At 40.4% G+C, this 22358-nt stretch overlaps 1 protein-coding gene across 3 annotated transcripts in view; it reads left to right on the plus strand.

Moving 5' to 3' along the window:
- The window catches only part of oxr1a (oxidation resistance 1a), a 219761-nt gene that overhangs the window by 115299 nt on the left and 82104 nt on the right, over positions 1-22358 (plus strand). The window contains exon 1 of one of the 3 annotated variants that reach the window (XM_024267096.2): positions 17451-17734. The exons of the other annotated variants lie outside the window; for them this stretch is intronic. Coding sequence (XP_024122864.1) covers positions 17602-17734 — 133 coding nt within the window. The 5' untranslated portion in view covers positions 17451-17601. Of the gene's footprint in view, positions 1-17450; positions 17735-22358 lie in introns of those variants that run through there. 3 annotated transcript variants of the gene reach the window in all.

The raw sequence follows: 22358 nt of genomic DNA on the forward strand, positions 1-22358 counted from the left end.
TAGTGCTAAGATGCTCAAATTGATAGCTGAAATGCCTGAAGCTAACAGCTGTAAATGCTAAAACTGATAGCTAGCTAAAAAATTAGTGGAATGCTAAATTAGCCAAAGAAACTGAAAAAAATTCTAAATTAGCCAAAAGAGCTAGTATGTAGTTTAAATATCAGCTAAACTCCACATTAGCCTAAAAATCAGAGAAAAACCCAAAATTAGCCAAAAGAGCTAGCATGTAGTTGAAATACTGTATAAATTAAATGCCAAATTAGCCAAAAGAAAAAAACTGGTGAAATGTCAAATTTAGCCAAAACAGCTAATATAAGGCTAAATATAAGCTAAATGCCAACTTAGCCTAAAAAACTGAGAAAACCCCAAAATTAGCAAACAGTCAAAAAAGCTAGCATAAAAAGAGATGAGTATTTTAAGAGCTGAAAGAGCTGAAGAGCTATAGACGTCCAAAAACATAAGGAAGAAAAATAATAGAAAAATAAAGAAAAAGTGAATCACTATCAACCCAATAAATAGTCTCTCCTCTCCCGCCATAGTTCAGACTGCAGAAGGCTGGAATAAAAAGTCACGTTTTTTGTGGGTCTCCATCGGCGTTTCTTATGTGTGTTGGGGGCGGGGTCAAATGTGGAGGCGGGCCTGATCCGGCCCGTGGGCCGCAGTTTGGGAACCCCTGTTCAAAGAAAAAAAAAAAAAAACCATTGTGGTCTTTCCAGATTTTCTTCCCTAAATACTGGATAGTTTATTTTTATTTAGTTTATTTCTTCACTTCTGTGACATAATTAAAGTATTTTTGACTGTTTTCTTTAGATCTGCCAGAGTAAAAACGTTTCTAAATCCGTTTTTTCCATCCTTCTCCTCCAAACATCTGTGATGGAGGAGTGGGGCAGCGATGGGGTGACTGAGGGAGAGAGTAAAACGAACTCAAAGTGAGAAGCAAAGTTGCAGCTATTGGTCACGCTCCAGCAGCGGCACCCTCAGCCATGCGGCGGCGTTTGCCAGCAGCGCTGCTTGTGTGCGCTGAGATAAGCCCGTCTTTGCCTTGGCAGCGCGGGCCGGTCACGTAGCACCAGAAGGCAGCTTCCACAAATCCAGAGGAGGGTCTTTCTGTCGCCCCTCTTAGTTTAGCTCCCTCCCTCTTGGTCGTACCTCCTCGCTCATGTCTTTGTGGAGCGTTTCTTTCCTTCTGCCCCGTCAGCGCTTGACATTTCCTGCTTGCCTGCAAGATGGATATTCATGCTTCCTTGTGCTCCATCTAACTTCCTCTTTCAAACAGAAAAACTTGTGAGGGTGGGTTCAATCATTAAGAGAAACATCAGTTATGACCTGCAGATTTTGAGTATGAACTATGACAAAGCTCTGTCATGCTCATGAGCGTTTCCAGGGAGAAGGAGCTCCTCACAGACTTGTTAGTTTCTGCACGTTGTTTTGGCAGTTTGGGTAATTTGGTGCGATCGTTAATCCTGGGAAGTGCTGGTGCCCCCTGGACACCGCCATCTGCACTATATTGGTCAGAAAAGCCTGACAACAGTGTCCCTCCAGGGCTGCATTTATGCAGAAGAACCACCAGCAGAGGTCAAGCTGTGGGATCTGACACATTCGGGCTATAATTATACCTCGAAACGGCAAATCTGAGATTTTTTAAAGTGAGTTTTGCATTAGTGCCTGCAGTCTGAAGTGTAATAAAGATGCAGCTCAGTTTGCAGTTAGGTTGCTGGTGTAGAGAGGCGTTTTTGGGGCTCCTCTCTTCACACAGGAGCTGTGAGGGCCTTCACACCATTACCACAAAGGTCAGTGCTTCTCCACACAGAGAGGAGGCTGTTTGGTGCTGAGGATCTGATATCAGGCACAAAATGTCACCAGCTTTACCAGATGTTGATTCATTCTGTTTACTATTGTTGGACTCCTTCAGCATCATCACCCAGACTTTACTGGCTGCTCTGCAGAATTAATCAACACTGTAGAGCCATTAAAAAACATCTTTTTTTATCACAAATGTTAGGATCCTCAAGGTTTTATGTGAATAACTGTAAGTTTAAGAAACTTCTGTCTTCTGATGAATGCATCTAGTAATCTTATAAATGAAAACCTGCTTTCCATCGATCCAATGTAAGCTGGATAAGACAGTAGCAGCATCCTCTTGTAATAAATAAATAATAAATGACCAGCGACTGTATATGAGAACTGGACTAAGTACTCGCTGGCTCCAAGAAGCCAAAATCCCATAGATTTCAATAGAAAAATAAGCAGTTATTATTCAGTCGTTCTATTAGTCAGAATAAACATTCTTGTTTTGACACATTTTTAAAAAATCTTCTTATTAATCCTTGGTGTTGTAATTGGGTTAAAACAGTAAATGTGTTTCCCTTCATATTTATTATTAGATGCACATTGTCTTTTTATTGTAGGTGGGTTGATAAAATCAATTAACTGATTCAATTCTTTCAAAGCCTAATAGATCAATAATTGATTCATAAAAATATAAATTGATTTAGCACATAAAGCTAAAGTCTGCTAGCTTGATGCTAGCATTTAATGGAATTTCCCATAGGACGGCTAATGCTAACGCTCGGTCGACTTAAACATACATTCCTGACTAAATGAACATCTTTATAAACTCACATGCATGAATTTTCAATTTTCTTTCAAGGAAATACTTTTTAAAGTAACTATTTGTGGTCTAAAACATAGTTTCTTCTTCTTCTGGAATAAGGTGTAATGCTATAGCGCAATCACCACCTAGTGACCAAACTGTAACGTCCTCCAGGAAAAGGAGAACAATGTTTACAATGTTAATGATCTGAACATTTTTGTTAGAACTTTTCCTTTAGAGAATCCATGTAACACTGGATGATATTAACATTATTTTACTAATACATTTTGGATCAGATTGACTCATAATTAAACTGAATCAAATTGAATTGAGTGGATTGAAAGAATAGAAAAAAAATGTAATCGAATCGATCCAGGCTCTGGAAAATCAAATCGAATTGATTCTAGAAATTCTTATTGATACCTACCCCTATATTTTATTTAAAAAGATACTAGCAATGCACAGTACTCTTCCCAGAACAGTCTAGTTTTCTGGACCAAAACCAAACAGTGTGTCTCCAAATGTCACAGATTGTATTTTATCTCCATTATGTTACCTGTTCTGTTTCCAGATCAGAGTGGTTGGTGTTTCCTCTGACTCATACGAGCTCCTTAAAGGATCAGTAGGATTTAGTCCAGCCATAAAAGTCCGTTTTTCTTTGTGTCTGACATTTTGCTGTTAATGAGACATGGTCAGACTGAATCTGCTCCGAGCTTTCAAACACTCTCGTGTCCTTCATGCCTTCCGCTACCAAATAAAAGATGGATTCAAGTGTACTTTCTGCTTAACAACAACCAAACTCAGCTTTTTTCCCCAGCATGCTTTGCTGCCATGTGCATGAGTCAACACTGTTAGATCTAAATCGCTGCAGTGACTCACAACTTAGCCAGAAGCAAAGGCAGCAGAGATTAGCAGCAGCCAAGGTCACTGTTTGTTCTTCTTTTTTCCCGTTTTTGTCCTTTCACGCAGCAGCAAAAACTGTTTCTTGTTGCGAGACGGCAATGCAAGCAAGGAGGTAGAATTTACTGCAGCTACACTGTAAAAGACCCACGGCTTGAATTTATTGGCCTGCCGGCGTAATTCCGCTGGCCGGAGTCTCTCTGTGGCTCTCGCTGGGCTCACTTTATAAATGCCACCGAGTCAGTAATCTCACTGTTTCCCCACTTAGTTTGGAAAAGGCTCTAACCATTCTCTGGCCAGAATTGATTACATTTTGCTCAAATGAAGAGTAAGCAGTTTTCCTGTGTGGAGCGGCCGGACCAGCCACTGCTATTGATTCATTCTACTGCGAAGGATAAATAAGATCTGCCACTTCACATAACTGTTGATATTTGTTTCTCTTTAGCTCCTGACTTTATTGCTTCTTATTCAAAATGAATCCACTGTTTCCTCCAGTTTAATGCACATAAAACACAGAGAAACACAAAAGGAAAGTCCGTTTCTTGATTAAATCTTTGGGTAGTTTTAGTTTCAGAGAACTGAAGGAGAAGTTTGGATTGGCTGTTCTTCACAGGGATTTTAACATCCAGGTGACAAACGAAGAGACGTCAGTTCATCAAACTGACTTATGTTAAACATCTGAGACGCAGGAAAGAAGTCTGAGCTCTGATTCCAGTTATGTTTTAAAATGCTCTTGTGGTAAAATTGCATTTTTCTAAAATCTTTTGTTGTGAATCAGGACCAGAAGAAAAAATGACATTTGAAAAGATATTATTTATAACATAAAAAAACACGCTGGGGAGGCACAAACTCCCTCTCAGCAACGGGGAGGGGAATGGGGAGCGGGGTTGCTTTGTTTTAACAGTCCCGCCCACAACTCAAAGATGAATTCTATTGAACTCCTGCTGCTCTGCAGAAACTATGTCCTAGAAAATGACGCAGGTTTTTGGATGTTGTCTAAAAACATCCTCATCATAATTAAAAGGCCACTGGGAACGATTTGAAAATAGATCACAAGATGACTGGCTTCAAGCCGCTTTGAATACTACAAAATAATGCATTGTGGGAAACAGTGTCCTGAAAGTTCTTGTAGTTCGACGTGAAATAACTGGCGCTAAATGAAGGAAATCTGTGTATTTTTTTGCTCTTTCGGGAATGTAGTGAATCACTGATGAAAAAAATGTTTCTTAATCACTTATAAAGATGATTATTGAAATGCAGTTAAGTTCATTGTGAAATAATCTGGACACGCAATCATTTCTCATAACAATCCTGCATAAATGTTGTGGGTGGCTAGGATGCTTTTTTTCACTCTTTGTGTATCTCCTTCAGACCACATTAGCTGTGAATTTGTGTTAGACCTTCTTACATCTCATCTACATCCACCTTAAGCTCCGCTTCTCTCCTTCCGTCCCCTCTGCCAGCGTACACGCTTCAGGGGTGATGTTTGCAGTGCAGCGCTTTAACCAAGAGGAAGAGTGGCTGCCGGATAAGATTTGGCCGGCCAGTGAGCTGGCCTTCCACACGGGTCACTGCTCCGGACATTCACTGAACGCCACGACTCTGGGAAACTATCGGCCAGAAGAAAAGCAGCAGGACTGCAAACGTGTGGTCTGAATGCTTCCATCTTTGCTCTCCGTGGTTTTGTTGTTCAAAGGATGGAAGTACAGCAGAGGAGAACATGCAGACGTTAAAGGCGAAACTTGGAAAGTCAACTCATGTCTCTGGATGCTCGAGTTAGGATCCACTGACTCATTGATGATGAGTTTTTTAAAGTGTTTCCTCAGTTGTTGTTTTTGTTGTATTAAAGCAGGAGTGTCAAACTCAATCACACAAGGGGCCAAAATCCAAAACACACCTTAGGTCGTAACAGGATAAATATTTGTTGAACACTATAAAACTACATTTTTAAAACTTTAAAACCGTAACTTTTTAACATAATTATTAACTAGATATATAGCATTAGCTGTGATAACCATAGTGAGAATGCTGTAAGCTGAATTTGGTTGCTGAAGATGCTAAAATTGATAGCTAAAAATGCTGACGCTGATGGTCAAAAACGCTGAAGTTGAAAGGTAGCAAAAATATTAGTTAAATGCCAAATTAACCTAAAAAAGCCTAAAAAATGTATAAAGTCTAAACTACCCAAAACAGCTAGCATGTAGCTGAAAAAAAATTGTAGTAAATGTGAAAATAGTCCAAAAAGTTAGCAGAATGCGAATTTTTAATACTTAAAACCGTAACTATTTAACATAATCATTAATAATAGACAGGAATATTATTCCAGAATAAACCAACTTAAACCTTAAATATTGAGTAAATATTGGGCCTTGACTTTGACACGTGTATTAAAGTAACTTAATCAAATCCAAATGTAAATCACGTTGCATTACTGGCAGCGTCATGTTTTCTGACCCTTTGGTTGTTTCTGAGGATTCCTTGGTTTCATGGTCAGAGCGGGTCTGTTCCTGCTTCAGCTTCAGTCTGTGTTCATCAAACTTCTTCTGTAAGGCTTTCTGAGAGAAAAGCTTCTGCATCTGCAGAAGGAAAAGATCTGCACTGGTGTGTTTCTCACTGCAGGCCTCGTGGGTCATGCTAGCTTTGTGTTTGGAAGACCCATACATCTAACTCGAGGTCCTTGGGTTGAAAATGACCCGTGATGTAATCATGTTTGGCATGCGTGATAATGTCTAATCACTATTGGAGTCTTCCCCCTATAGTACACTACAAATCCCACAATGCACCTCTACATGTTAGCTAATTGAAAGTCCATTGAAATCCTGCAAGGAGGAATCATTAGATAAACAAATCATCACACTGGAGTCTTCACACTGATGAACTCCTTCATTCAACCCTGAGAGCCTGACGCCTCACATCGATTCACTTTATCCGAGACGATCGAGTTCTTCAGGTACGGCCCACTGTGGACTTGAGTTTGATTCCTCTTAGCAGCTTCAGTGGTGATCCTCAGAGAATCTCCTCTGTTCAAATCTAAAACTGTCTTGATCAGCTGCTGCTGTAGATTCTCTGTGAGGTGGCTGAGCTGCAGCGCGAAATCCCTTTGAGGAGTTCACAACACATTAAGGGTCACAACACACTTTAGGTCCACAACACATTAAGGGTCACAACACACTTTAGGTCCACAACACAACACATTAAGGGTCACAACACACTTTAGGTTCACAACACTTTCAGTTCACAACACAACACTTTAAAACTGTTCAATGCAGGTGAAAAAAAATATTTTTAACACAGACAAATACAATAATTGACAAACTGGTGACATGGGGGGGGGGGATGATGATCCATTTGTAATGCCTTTAAACCATCAACAATGACTTCCTGATTTCGCAATGCAGAATGTCATGTTTAAATTTAAGTTTGACATGCATTCCAGATTCCGCCACTAGACGGTCAAGTGGTTATGACTGCGGACTCACATTCAGAAGGTCATGGGTTCGAATCCCGCTCAGGAATAGTCCACATGAAATATTTGTTTTTACTTTAAAATTTTATTTTTACCTCAAAACTGTTCAATGCAGGTAAAAGAAATATTTCTAACACAGACAAATACAATAAATGACAAACTGGCGACATGGGGGGGGTGTTGATACATTTTTGATGCTTTCCAACCATGAACATTGTGTTTACTTTTATATTTTATTTTTACCTTTAAACTGTTCAATGCAGGTGAAATTTTTTTCTTTTAGCAGACAAGTACAATAAATGACAAACTGGTGACCAAATTTGCGCAGGCTCAGGAATTCTAGTTTTGGGTTCACAGCATAACACTTTAAGTTTACAACACAACACTTTCAGGTCAGATCTCCCAGTGAGGAGGATTAGCTGTCCCACAAACACCGCTGCTCCATTACAGGGACGTGCTGTGAGGGGAAGGTAGTACGGCAAGACAAAAGGATCAAAAATCACTTGGAAAAGTGGTCATAACAGCGCCTCATCTGCACATGTACTACTGATAATAATAATTATTTGAAATATTTAAATGTTCCCACAGTAAGTTTCAATTCTACGATTAATACAAAAATAAAAAAGTTGAATTTTAACTTTTTCATTTAAGATTTAATGTAGATATTGGGGGGTGGGGGAGGGGACAAGGTAATAATTGCATATTCATCATTCGTTTCTCTCAGTTTTTGTAGATTTGGTCTCCAGACATGTAAATGTAATCAGAAACTACACGTGTTCAAAGTTCAAGTGTGAGCGTATATTTTTGCTTTGAAGTACTTTACTTGTGTTATCTCAAATATTTGTTTTAAAGCTTTTCAAAAACGTAATTTTAGACTTTTACCTTTTTGTTTTATCCTGTTGTTTTTTTTCTTATTACTTTATTAACGATCCAATCTGAGAGTTTAGTGATCCGTTACACCCCTACAATTAACCTATAAAGCAGTTTTTGGACACTGGAGAGAAAACTCACACATGCATGAGGAGAACATTCAAACTCCACAGCTGGGATTTGAACCAGGTCCTTGTTGCTGTGAGTTGAGAGTGCAAACCACTACACCACAGCACAGGCCCAACAAGTTTCTCATGAATGCGTTAAATAGGAGAAATGTTTGTTTCTCTCATTAAAATGCAAAGAAATAACTTGTGTGAGTTCTCAGATTGTGAGACTCTGACAGTAGAAATCTGCTGGTTCAGAGTGAATGAGAGGACAGTCTGAATGAATTAGTGAGCATCTTTTCATTTGAGTCATCCAACACCATTCTTATTGATACACTGACATGTTGCTTGAAAAGGCTCCGGTGATGAACTGGTGTGACTCCAAAGTTGATTACATCTTCACTGCGCTCTAATCGACTCACGTTAACTGCTGCGGACTTATCCATGTGATTACATCCATTTAACCACTCAGATGATGCTTTATGATCCCAGATCACAATTTAACCAACAATTTACCCATCTCCTGCAGGAGGAGAGATTCATTATCCAATCTAGGGTACTTGTGGACTGACATCAGGTGATAGATGGATCCTGAGCAGCAGATGATGATGGTGCTGAACATCCTCGTTGGACTGTCTTGATCCGGTTGTATCCATTTGCATCCTGACTCTGGTGCCTGTCCGGAGCAGAGAGGCATGCTGGAGCATCCTTTGGTGCAACTGAATGATTCATGAGAGGCTTTTTAGGGTAATGATGAAATATACGACTGTGTCTGTGTTTAAAAGAAAGCAATTAACTCCTGGGGAAGAGTTCAGCGGGGATAATAAAGTGGATACCGACATAACAGACTGTCTTTTGTTTATTTGCCTGACAGGGTATCAGTGTTATGGCTCCTCTTTCTGTCTTCCTGTCAGGTTTATTGTGAGCTTAACCTTCAGCACAGCGCTGGGCTTCATTATTTTAATAAATGGCTCTATATGAGGGGAGCAGTGGTGCATGTCTGATACATGTCCCCTCTCTGCACCTTCGTCCCTTCCTTTCCCAGTCTCCCCTTCTTCTCTCGTTCTGTGCTCTAAAGCAGGGGTCCCCAAACTTTTTTTGTGAGGGCCACATAACATAACACAAATTAGCCTGAAAACTGAAAAAATGTATACTTTAGCCAAAACGGCTAGCTTAAAGCTAAAATATTAGTTAAACTCCAAGTTAGCCTAATAAGCTGAAAAAAGCCTAAATTAGCCGAACCAGCTAGCATGTAGCTAAAATATTAGCTAAATGCCAAATTAGCCTAAATAAATGGAAAATATCTAATTAAGTCAAAACAGCTAGTATGTAGCTGGAATATTAGCTAAATGCTAAATTAGCCTAATAAACTGGAAAAATGTCTACTTTAGCCAAAAACAGCTAGCATGTAGTTGAAATATTAGCTTAAAAAACTGGAAAATGTCTAATTTAGCCAAAACAGTTTGGGGGGGCTGGGCCAAATGTGGAGGAGGGCCGGGTCCAGCCTGCGGGCCGTAGTTTGGGGACCCCCACTTTAAAGCATCTTGTGGGTGCTTTTGGTGCCTGACATCATTGTAGCTGATTCAATCGCATGTTCAACGTGAGAACAAGAAAAGGAAAATGCAGAAAAGCAAGAGATCTCTTCAGCTGACTCGTGGGCTCTTCCAGCGTGGCCGGCGGTCATCTGTCGCTGAGGCCGGCCAGTCTCCCGTGGCAGCCTCAGACGCCCACAGAGGATGGATGACTGCGGGCAGGTGCGATGGAAGCGGCGTTGAGAGATGGTCTGCTCTGATGTCACCACTCATCGATCACCACCAGCCACCCTGTAGATGAGTCCGCCGAGAGCCGACAGGCAATAGAGGAGGATTGAATTGTAGGGACAGCGGGTCAGTGTCCCTCTGGATGGTGACGCCTCCTCGTTTCTCCTCCCTGCTGAGAGTCCTCAATCCAGAGGCTCGGCGCCGCGCTCTGACTTCATCTGTTGAACTGATTTGGAGCAGTTGTCATGCAGAACGCTCATCTGTCTGTAGAACAAGAACGTTCTCACCAGGACCTTACAGAAGATTAAACAGAACATGGCATGGAAAAAATTATTCATTCAGTTCTATTCAAACGCCAAACTAAACTCATTTAGTATGTCGGTTGTTATCGTCCAATTCTTCCAAGATTCTTACAGTATTGCAAAACATGGTTTTTGCTAATAGCATTTTTATATTGTTGACAAAAGTCAATAATATCTGAAAATAACAATAAATAAATTTCCCTCTGGAACAATAAAATATTGTTTGGTATTGTATCATGAGTAGGGCTGTGAATGTTGATGCGTTAACGTGCGCAGGCGTCCTGGGGTGTAGCTGTGAGATCAGCGTAATAAAACTCTTGTCTAAAATAAGCTTTAAGCTTTTTTATATTCTGTGATTGAGATTTTATTAAATTGAAGAGATAATATGGCATATATTTGTAGTTTTTGGACAAAAGTGATCTTTTATTTTATTTTCTGGTCTGAACTAACTGCTAATGTAAAGAGGCTGAAATTGGAGGAAGAAAATATTTCCTACCAATTTTAATCAGAACTCTGGATTCAGCATTTTAGATTTAGCTTAGTTTTAGAACACGTCAAAGTCAAGGCCCGGGGGCCGGATCCGGCCCTCCGGGAAATTCTATCCGGCCCTCCAGGTAATTTTTTTTAATTGCTATTAATGGTCCGATGTTATCTTGCGCTTATTTGTAACTTGTATAATTTTGACTTAGTACATTTTTATGGAGGGGAAAATATTGAAAGTTATTTAAGTTTAAAAGTTGATTTATTCTCTAATACTATTCCTGCTTTTTAATTTTTCATGTTTATGTTAAAAAGTTAAGGGTTTAAAAATTGGCATTCTGTTAGCTTTTAGACTACTTTGACATTTACCAAGATTTTTAGGCTGTTTTGGAGTTTAGCTATTTCAGCTACATGCTAGCTGTTTTGGCTAATTTGTCTTTTTTAAGATTTTTTAGCCTATTTTGAAGTTTAGCTTCTTCTTTTTTTTTGGCCAGGGGGCTAATATAGCATTTAGCTAACATTTTAGCTGGCTATCAGCTTCAGCATTTTTAGCTATCAATTTCAGCATCTTCAGCTATCAGCACTATCATCTTCAGCAGCCAAATTCAGCTTACAGCATTCACACTAGCAATATCACAGGTAATGCTATATATGTAGTCCATAATTATGTTAAAAAGTTACAGTTTTAAAGTTTTAAAAATTCACTTTGTGATGGTACATTCTGTTTTAGAACCTTCAGAGAGTAAAGAATGACAGTAGTTTGATCAAATGCATAAATCCTGGGGGTCGGGTCATGTTTGCCTCCAGTTGTGTTGTAAGACTTTCCTAAAAGTTCGCACAAGATCTTCCCTACTTGTGCAAAAACGTTTAAACCTTGTGGAAATTTACATTTTAAAGAGTCTAATGTTACACGTGTCTTTTATTTGCTTTCTTTTTAAAGATGTGGTCATAAAATGTGTTGCATCTTTCATTCCTGACCCATAACTCTGATCTTTTTAGATGTTTACTATGTGAAGCAGACTTAGGAAGAAGAGCTGCTTTAATATGAACGTGTTTACCTCAGTCCACTTTTTACCACACAGAGATTCGTGGTTGTTTGGACATATTTTCTGCATTCAGAGACTTTTTAAAAAGACATTTGAAGCCCTTTTCTTCTTTTATTAAAAGTTTGTTTTATCTTTTTTAAAGAACTCATCAGAGAAGTTTTAAATGATAACTTCTACCCAAAGCTTTTAAAGATTCAGACCACTGTAAAGATGCACCATTAAGGAAGACTTTAGAACTGATCCTAATTACACAAAAATATTTTTTCTTTTCAATTTCTCCTTTTTTTTATTAAAAATTAGAATTAAGTTATTGCTTTGGATAGCTTTTTGACGACAGCTAAAAGTTAAAAAACTTAAAAGCAAAAGGTGAATATTTTGATAGTCCAACATGGAATCCAAAAACCTCTTTGTCCTTAACAGAAATGAAAAAGGAAATAACGTTTGTGTCTTTATAGAAACTCCTGTTAAAAACGATCTGCAAGGAAATGTGATCAATGTTCTTTTTAAAGACCAGCCCAGTGAAAACTGTGTTTAACATGTTCATTTTTCTAATGATGAGGAAAAGTAAGATAAAAACTGCATTTCTGAGTCTTTCTTTATTCAAATTGTTGTGAATGAGGAGCAGATGAAAAGATGCAGTTTGAAAAAGCTTTTAGCTGTTATGTACAAACTGCAACCTACAGCCCACAAACTCCTCTCCATTCTGATGCAGACGAATAGATCCCTGAATATCTCTGATTTCCCCGTCTGAGCTGGAATACCCTTTTTGTTGCACTGCTAATGTTAGATTTGTGATGTGAGGGGCTGTAAGCTAGCAGGAGAGCATGTAAATAGAGGGATGATGGGAAGTAGGGGCAGGCTTACTCCATGCCAACCGTCCCACCCACAACTCAGAGGTGAATTTCTGATTAAATTCAAATTAGGATGCCTTCTAATATAACAGGATAAAAAAACTACGAGTAAAACATCCAGACAACAAAGACATCGACAAAGCCCGCAGCTAAACCCCGATCCACCCAGACAGGCAAAGGGATATATCCCACAATCCCTTGTACTGTCAGATCTGACAGCAGGGCCAATGTGTCTGCGACTATCACTACAAAATTAACTACAAATCCCATCATACAGTGCGTCAGCTGCCTTGCCGAACACCAGTGTTGCCAGAATATGTGATTTCCTATAAAATACAATAAGAGTAAAATCTTTTGGAAGATTTATAAGTTTATTTATTATCTATTTATTATTGACATGAAAGTAAAGAAATTTAAGTTTATTTTCTTTTAACATTTACTTTATTTCTAATTTGCATAATTTTGAAAAATATATTATTATGGATTAAAGTTATTTCAGGTTTAAGTTGATTTATTCAGGAATAATATTTGTGCCTGTTTTTATTCATAGTAACGTTAAAAAATTATGTTTTTTTTAAAGTTTAAAAGTTTTAACAAATTCGTTTTTTTAATGTGTCCAATAAATGTTTGACTTAAAGTATGTTTTAGATTTTGGCCCCCTGTGCGGTTGAGTTTGACCCCCCCTGCATTAAGGGTCGGGGCTGTTTGTCCTTAAGCTGCCTGACATCTGACTCCACTGTGCTGCTAATGAGAAATGTAACAGATAAAACTCTTTAAAAAGTTGGAGTACATAAAATAACAACCTTATCTGTTGCAGCTGGAGCACAAAGTGCGAAGCGACCTACATTCCCTGCTCCCGTCTTCATGCTAAGCTATGCTAATAGTCTTCTGGCTTTAGCTGAAGAACTTACGCGGGGAAAACAAATCTTCTTATTTTACTATCTTCAGAAAGTTTCTTATTTTTTTTCTTTTTCTGTGGTTGAGGAACGATGGGGGCATTTTTCTAAAGGTTTTCCTGATGAAACATTAATCACAGTTCTTGTCCTCCTCTAAAGGACAGGCTGGTCGACTTGACCTGCATGTTTTCTTTGTTTGGAAGATAATCTTAATGCTGATTTATCTGCAGTGACTCATCACTCGAGCAGGCCGGCTCCAGCGTCTCTACGACCATGTGGGGGCAGAAATGTACTTTGTTCTTGAAACACAAACACACAAACTGAAGGACATGTGAGTGGCAGCCGTCAGGCGTTTTCATCCAAGCAGAGGAAAATGAAGCCCGGCTTTTCTTCAGATGTAACCGTGATTCATCTTGGCTTTGTCTTGAAGATGAGCCACACTGCACTTGTTTCGTGTCGTCCTCTCATGAATATTTTGGTCTTGTTACTAGTGTGAAAAACACGTTCATCTGTTGTGCAGACGAGCTTCGGAGGAGCGGAGCATCACTTTTCCGAGAAAAAACCCCGGAGAGGGCGAGATTTTCTGACGAGGGCTGTTCAACACCTGTGATTGCAGCCATTGTGCAAATGCCTCCGTCTGATTCCTCCTGACTGCAAACTGCCTTCATCGGCCGAACGGCGGGAGAATTCATCACTGCTGTGAGAACATCTCGCATGTCTCCAGAACTCCGCTGAAGAGCTGCTTTATGTGGCTTCGTTTGTGCCGCGTGAGAGAGCGATGCTGCATTCACGGCGGTAAACAGGAAGGACCAGATTGGAAGTGTGTGAAAGATGTGGTTGCAGTGAGTGTGCACACACATTTCTCTGCTCGCTCGTAGTGTTCACACCAGCTCAGCTCATAAGGCATTTTGTGTTGGTGGAGGAAGACGGCCGACGTTAGCATCCACTAATGAAAGCACTCCCCTGCTAAACACTAGCCCACCTGGATCAGAATCAGAATAGCTTTACTGTCATTGTACAGTATACAATGAAAAATTAGCAGCAGCATCTCCCTCGTCCAAAGAAGCAGGAAAAGACAAATGACGTTGAGTATCTAATCAGTAAACTTCTGAGATTACCTGCTTCTACTTGCTTTACCTGCATAGCAAGAATAATGTGTAAAAGCTAGGGTTAGGTCTCTTTTCTTCTCAAATGATTTGATACAAAACCTGGTCCACTAAGAGATGCATCAAAGGAGCCATAACATTATTTTCTTAAGTCTTTCAGAGTAAACTATATCCATATAGTTGGATGGAAGAAAATCGGATTGTTTTCCTTTTACGGGTTGATATTTTCTTATGCACATCAAACAAATCTTCTATTTATTTATTATTTATTTTTTTTATTTTGCTGCGCTGGGCTTGTCGTAATTGTTCTGAAATATCAAACTTTTCTCCTTAAAGTTTGACCAATACTCGGGTGCGACTTGTACTCAGGTGTGACTAATGCTCAGGTGCGACTTATTATTTTACTCAGGTGCGACTAATACTCAGGTGCGACTTATTATTTTACTCAGGTGCGACTAATACTCAGGTGCGACTAATACTCAGGTGTGACTTATACTCAGGCGTGACTTATACTCAGGCACGACTTGTACTCAGGTGTGACTTATTATTTTACTCCAGTTCAACTTATACTCCGGTGCGACTTATTATTTTACTCAGGTGCGACTTATACTCAGGAGCGTCTTATTATTTTACTCGGGTGCGACTTATACTCGGATGCGACTAATACTCAGGCGCAACTTATACTCAAGTGCAACTTCTTATTTTACTCGGGTGCGACTTATACTCCAGAAAATATATGTCTATATAAGACGAAAGTATTACCAGAGGTTCCATGCTTACCCATTGTATGAAGATGAGTCACGCTGACCAAGAAGTGTTGTTAAAATGTAACTAAAAATCACTGCGGGATGAGAGTTTTTTTCACTAGTACTTCCTGGATAAATGGCAGGTTATCATGTGAGCCTATGTGAGTTTGGAGATTCGCGCGCTCGGCAGCAGGACCGCAGCCATCCATAGCCAATGTGAGTCATCCACTGTAGCTAGACCGCTCCTGAATCCGCACTGGAGCTGGACTAGATGCAGTGTGAGCCTGGGGCAATATTTATGTGTATCTTTAACATCCCCAGTAGAACCACTTCCAAAAATGTATTTTAAAGAAAAGTTTGATTTATTGAATAAATCAGTGTTTTGTGCCTAAAGATTTTTGATCATGTTGTGAAATTTGTGATAAAAGAAAAAGAAATAAGTTGACAAAGTCTTGAAGAAACAGGAGTAATACGAGTTTCTTCAGAGAATTACCATGGTCAACATCTTGACAATAATTTGCAAAGATTCAGAAGAGCATGAGACTACACGGAATATCCGCTTCCTAAGTGTCTCCTGAGTCTTTTTAATCATCTCTGAAACCCGTATCAAACATGCTGGCCTAAGTAGAACAAAGTCACTTATGTAATTTCCATGAAGTGACGCTCATGTAGTTGGATGAGCACAGAGGGAATTCTTCCATTTTCTCTCTTTGGTCACACAGCAGCTTAATTAGAGAACGAAGGAGTTCTCGGAGAAAACAGTTCTTTGAACGTAGACTGTTGTTGTTGGAGCATGTCGTCCTCCTCGGTGTATTTGCAGAGCTGAAGGAGGAAGAAGTCCTCTTTCTGAGGATGTTATTTATGAGTTGATGACCGCTGTGTGCTCCTGAACAGCAACACGGTGGATTCAGGATTCAGTGGGTTGAGTTTGATCTGGATTTGACTCCATCTTCAAACATGATTAAGAAAGTCGGGTTGACCCATTTTCAGGAAGCAACGTTTCCCTCAAGAAACTCAGTTGCTTTTGATGAATCATGTGTATTTAAAATGTGTTTTCACTGAGTGGCTTTTAGGTAATCTTGCTAGATCTTTCATTCATGTTCTACATCTTTACAAAACACACAATTAACATTCCAGTCACTGAACTGATGGATAGATTCACTGTTAAGAACGGTCAAAAACAAACATTTATTGTACTAAAAGAACATCAGATAAACCGTTTTCCTCTTAAACTAAATAAATAAATCATTAAATGATTATAATTAAAATCTATTGCACGAAAAGGCCACAATTGCAGCTAAAGTGTTCAATGGTGAATACTACAGCTTGCATTTCCCAAAGTGACCAGCAGATGGAGCAGTGTCAACAACAGTGGCTCAGATCAAATCTGTTCTTGTTTTTACTCTATAACTACTAGGAGGTTAAGGGAATGCTTTTACCTGAAGTTCCAGAGGGATATTTCTCCTCCCTGTGACTCCATCTCTCCATCCCTCTGACAGATCTCTGAGTTGGTTTTGTTCCTCCTTGACTCAGTCACATCCCAGACGTGGGGTGACCTGAAGTGGAACTCGACTTTTGGTGCCACTGATTGTCATACATGGAACATTTTCCGATTCCTTGCCAGCTCAAGTACCGTGTACAAGTTTAGGCTGTAAGACAAATGGAGCTTACTTTAAAGGAAAATTCATGGCTGGAAAACTGTGAGTTAAAAAACATGTTTATAGTTGAAAAAAAGGGAAAATGAAAAGAACTGTATCTAAAATCCTTCAATCAGAAAACACAGATCAGAGTCTGCAAACTTGAATGCTAAAAGAGCCATTTGGTCTGGTTTCTTACCAACTAAAATGTAATATGAGCCCCAGAGTCACTGTTTAGAGAAATACTCTGGTGAAATATTTATGTTTTTGTGGCCATTAAGCACCTCAAAATTAATCATTTTACTGTGTATTCTAAGCCATGTCTAATTGTTTTTAAACCATTCCAATATGGCGTCATTCTTTACGCTCTTGGACAATAGTAAAAAGCCTGCGTGTCTCCTCTAGTGATATATCTCATCCAGGCCCCAGGTCGGTGACCCCTGCTCTGAGTCTCTGCTTTAACCTGCACTGTAGCCAAAGCTGAACCCCGGACTTCCGGGGCGCCTGTCTTCCTCCCTGCAGCTGCAGGAAAGCAGTGTCTGAACCTGCAGGAGCCCTGGACAGGAGCCTGGGGTCAGAGGGCAGCAGGTTGTTAGAGACGCCCCTGGCCTGTCACGCTCCTCTCGAGGGGGAGGAGGGAAAACTTGTTGACGTGTTTGAAATAGTTCCTGTTTTGGAATGTGAGGGGCGCTGAAGGCCGTCCACAGCGCGGGTTCGAACCTGTGTCTCGCGGGGCCGCTGCGGGCCATGCTTTCGTCCTGACGCCCACTTTGCCCTCAGCTCTCCCGTCCGCCGCTCGTGCGCCCCCTCCCTCCTCCCGGGCTCCCGTCCCGCGCGCGCCATGGACTTCTTCTCTTTAACGAGCAGCGGCGCCAGAATGTTCCGGGACGCCATCTCCCACAGGCTGTGGGCCGGACCCGGACCGGAGGCTGACCCGGTCCGGCAGCACCACCACACGCACCGCGATCACACAGGTCAGTGTCGCGGTCCGCGCGCAGGGTTGTTAAGGAAACTCCGAACTTAAAGCCGCGCGCGGCAGTTGGATCAGTGACAGGAAGCGCTGCAGTCTGCAGCACAGCAGCGGAGTCCTCCCCGCTCACCCCTGTCTTCGTGTAGAGTCCCACACTACGGTTCAGAGGTGCGCGTGTCGAGTCCGTACTGCGCCGTTCACAGCGCGTAAGTGCTGAAGGAACCAGAGTCTGGAAACTCCTGCTGCAGCTCGAGAGGTACCCAGACTCAAACCTCCGGCCCCCACTGCAGGAAGACACTGCATTACATCACATGAGTCAAGGCCCGGGGGCCGGGGCCGGCCCTCTGGGTAATTGTATCCAGCCCTTCAGATCATTACATTTTAAGAAAGTGTCTATTCGCACGTAAATACATGTGAATAACATCGGCGTTATTTTTATTGTTATTAATGGCCCGATGTTATCCTGCTCTCATTTCTAATTTGTATAATTTCTTGTTTCCGTTTTTTAGGCAGTTTTGGAGTTTAGCTAATATTTCAGCTGATTTGGGTAATTTTGGTTTTTTTTAGACTGTTTTGAAACGTGGCTAACATTTCAGCTATGCTAGCTGTTTTGGCTATTTTAGGCTTTATTTTGGGGGGGATTTTAGGCTGTTTTGGAGTTAAGCTAATATCTCAGCTACACGCTAGCTTTTTTTTGGCTAATTTTGGCTTTCTAAAGTTTTTTTTCAGACTGATTTGGAGTTAGGCTAATATTTACATGCTAGCTGTTTTGGTTAATTTAGTTTTTTTTGTTTTGGGCTAATTTGGCATTTAGCTAATATGTTAGCTGGCTATCAGGGTCTTTGATTTTCAGCTATCAATTTCAGCATCTTCAGCGGCTAAATTCAGCTTCCAGCATTCACACTAGTATTATCACAGGTAATGCTATATATCTAGTTCATAATTATGTTAAGTTACAGTTTTCAAAATGAAGTTTTAGATTGTTCAATAAATGTTTATCCCGTTCGCCCCGTGACCTAAGGTGTGTTTTGGATTTTGGCCCCTTGTGCGATCGAGTTTGACACCCTGCATTACATGCTTCATGTGAGGGTAGATCCATGTGTGTCATGCAAGTCTGGCTGCTGAACCAGACTTCCTGCACAGAGCTGTCACTGCGCTGAAGCTCTGTGTGTTTGCTGTCCTTCCTGATCTTTATTCAGGAGGAGACGCTCCCATCTCGCCCGTCTGTTTGCAAGAATGCATTCAGCATTTGAGGTGCTGAAAACTCTTCCCATGCATCTGTTGGCTGCAGCCTGTAGATGTCTCCATGCTAATGAAGGCTGGACTTCCCTGTCTGCTTTTGCACAGTCTCCAGAGAGACTCGTGCAGTCCTGGTTTTTAGTCAACCAGGTAAAGGTGCCGACTCAGCAATGAAGGCCTCGCACCAAAACATCACACAGACTCTGCCGTCCTGTTGGTAGATTTTAATTGGCTTCTCCAAAGCATCAGTGTGGGGGCTCCTGCCTTCTCTGTATTGAAGTGCAAGGGGGGGTTCAGCTCATGCTCAGTCACTGGCTTCTGGGCTCTGTGGCAGGCTTGGTAATTGTTGGATCTAATTAGAGCAAAGATTAATCACATTCATACTCTGCTGCTCTAGAAACGCTGCTGATGGCAGTCCGGTTCATTAGCAGTCTGTGCCTCACACTCCCTCTCCAGAAGCAGAGTGGACTGTAGGGGTAGGCCGGTACTCGGGGATCCCCTCAGAGGCTCAACTTCACTCTGATAAAGGAAATGATACTGACGAGGTTCAGCATGGAGGTAGAACGGCCCAGGAGCTCACCATATGGCAAGACATGTGACAGTACTATAGTCATGTCTGCATGCAGGGTTAAGAGATGGTAAAAATATCCACAGTGATCTTTAGACTTTAGGTCAGGCCCCTCACAGTTTTGCTCTTTAAACCCTCATCTGTAGAACTGCCGCTCTGTCTATGCACATTCATTCATCTCCGAAGGGTCCATTTGCATCACCCAATCACTTTTGGGGTCACCGGGATGCAACTTACTGTTGGGTGAAGGCGGGATAAAGTTTTTAATAGGAATTCTACTAGCTTTTTGGACTATTTTGGCATTTATTGATATGTTTTTAAGCTATTTTGAAGTTTAGCTATTTTTTCAGCTACATGCTAGCTGTTTTGGCTAAATTAGGCTTTTTAGTTTTTTGTTTTTTTTGGAGGTTTTGGAGTTTAGTTAATATTTTAGCTGGCTATCAGCTTCAGCATCTTCAGCGGCCAAATCCAGCTTACGGCATTCACACTAGCATTATTGCAGGTAATTCTCTCTCTCTCCCTCTCTCTCTCTATATATATAGTTTATGATTATGTTAAAAAGTTACAGTTTTAAAAATGTAGTTTTAGTGTTCAATAAATGTGTATCCTGTTCGTCCCGTGACCTAAGGTGTGTTTTGGATCTTGGCTCCTTGTGCGATTGAGTTTGAGACTCCTGCTATAGAGACACCAATTTAGTCCTGGGCGATATGACGATATATATCGTGTGGGCGATAGAAAAGTGTCTATCATCCCAGATCTTCTCTATCATTTATATCGTTGCTAAGCTAATTTGATCAATTATTACGCCAAATATGTCTATATCAGACCCTCCAGGACTTCACACGATTTGATGCACACCCTACAACATTTTATTTTCATCCCAACTTTACCAATCTACCCTGACAAATGTGTACCGGCGGAGTGAAGGTGCTGCGCGCAAAGGTGTATGCAGCTTGGTGCAGGTGTGCTGCGTGCAAACATGCTTGCGGGGGTTGAAGGAGTCCTTAGCGCATGCTTGCATGCAGTGCGGTGGGGTGCAGGTACTTTGCGGTCTGTTATATTGCACGGCGCACAGCTGCTGCATAATATGAGAGAAAGAGAGTGTGAAATCTAGAACCATTCCACTTTCTGTGAAGAACATGGAAATCTGAGGATTAATCTGATAATGCTGTTTTTTTAAGTTTATAATTTTTCGCTGGAAAACGTCATTTTATCCTAAAGTATGTTTAAATCAACACAGCAACATAGTATACAGTGATGGTGAAGTATTTTCCTAGTGCATGTGAAAGAGTTGGAATATGAGAATGTGAGGTTTATTTCATAATTAACATTTTTTAGGTGTTTTTCAAACCAATATTATATTAAAACATTGCAACTTTTCAAAAAAGCTGCCACAACATCAGACATATTTTCAGAGAATAGCGTAAAATATACTTTATTGTTGTATATTGTGATATATATCGTATCGTGATATAAGATATTTTATATCGTGATATACATTTTTTCCATATCGCCCACCACTTAGGAAGCATGATTTTGGAGTGTAGGCTGAAACCAGAGAAGATCCACACACACACGAGGAGAACATGCACACTCCTGCAGTACCGTCTTCTAAAAAGGGCCGAATGTTAATATTGTGTGAACCGTGTGAAAACACCAAATGCCACACCTGCAGACCTTTAGAGAGATGTGAATAGATAGCAGTTGTTTATGCCGTTTAACCTTTGCCCTGCTCCACTGTTTGACAACACTGCAGGGTCCAGTGAAGTACGAGGAACTGCTAATAAACAGGGTGGTGTTCAGTTTTTATAGTTGAAGAACGTTTTATGAAAACACCTTGAAAGAAATCACTTTAAAGACACTTTTGAAAGTTTAGTCCAGCTTCTTTCGGTAGATCTGTCAGTATTACAGAGCTGTTGTGTGGAGTCCAGTCAGGATCAGCTTAAAGTGAACTCCAAAGTACTCCCTGTAAACTTAGAGGAATTATTGAAAATTTAAAAAGAAAAAAAAAGTTAATTTAAAAGTTGAATAAAAAAATTATAAAAACCTAAAAACATTATCAAATTAAAAACAAAGTGTTCATTTTTAACAGCTGCTGTTTTGTGTTTTCAATGTGTGTTTTTTTTGTTTCTCTCATTCTTCACTTTTAGACTTGAACCCTTTAACACCAATGGTGATGCTTAAATACAAAATCTTTAGCATATTAACACGATCATTCCAGTTGATTCTGAGGGAGAAAAGCGGCTCGATGAGCCGCTTTTCTCCCTCAGAATCAACTGGAATGATCGTGTTAACAATTAAAAAATTACAGTAAATCAAAGAACATAAACACTGGGTTCATTTACAGTTTCAATCCTGAATTTTTGCTTTTTTAACCAAGTCTAATTTTAGGTGAGACTTTGAGCCTATTGACATGTGACTGACATTGGTCAGTGTTGCAGTGGTGGAGTGGTTTGTGCTCTTGCCTCACCTTCTGTGTAGAGTTTGCATGTGTGGGTTTTCTCTGGGGATTCCGTCTTCCTCCTACAGTCCAAAAAGATGCTTCCTTGGCGAAGTGGTGACTCTAAATTGTCCCTAGCTGTGAACGTGGCCCTGCGACAGACTTATGACACGTACTGGGTAGACCCCGCTATCGCCCAACAGTAGCTCCGTGACCCCGTAAGGCAGGGGTGTCAAACTCAATCGCACAAGGGGCCAAAATAGAAAACACACCTTAGGTCACGGGCCAAACAGGATAAACATTTATTGAACACTCTAAAACTACATTTTTAAAACTTTAAAAATGTAACTTTTTAACATAATAATAAACTAGATATGAAGC

Source organism: Oryzias melastigma, linkage group LG16 (assembly GCF_002922805.2).
Source record: "Oryzias melastigma strain HK-1 linkage group LG16, ASM292280v2, whole genome shotgun sequence".
Lineage (NCBI taxonomy): Eukaryota > Metazoa > Chordata > Actinopteri > Beloniformes > Adrianichthyidae > Oryzias > Oryzias melastigma.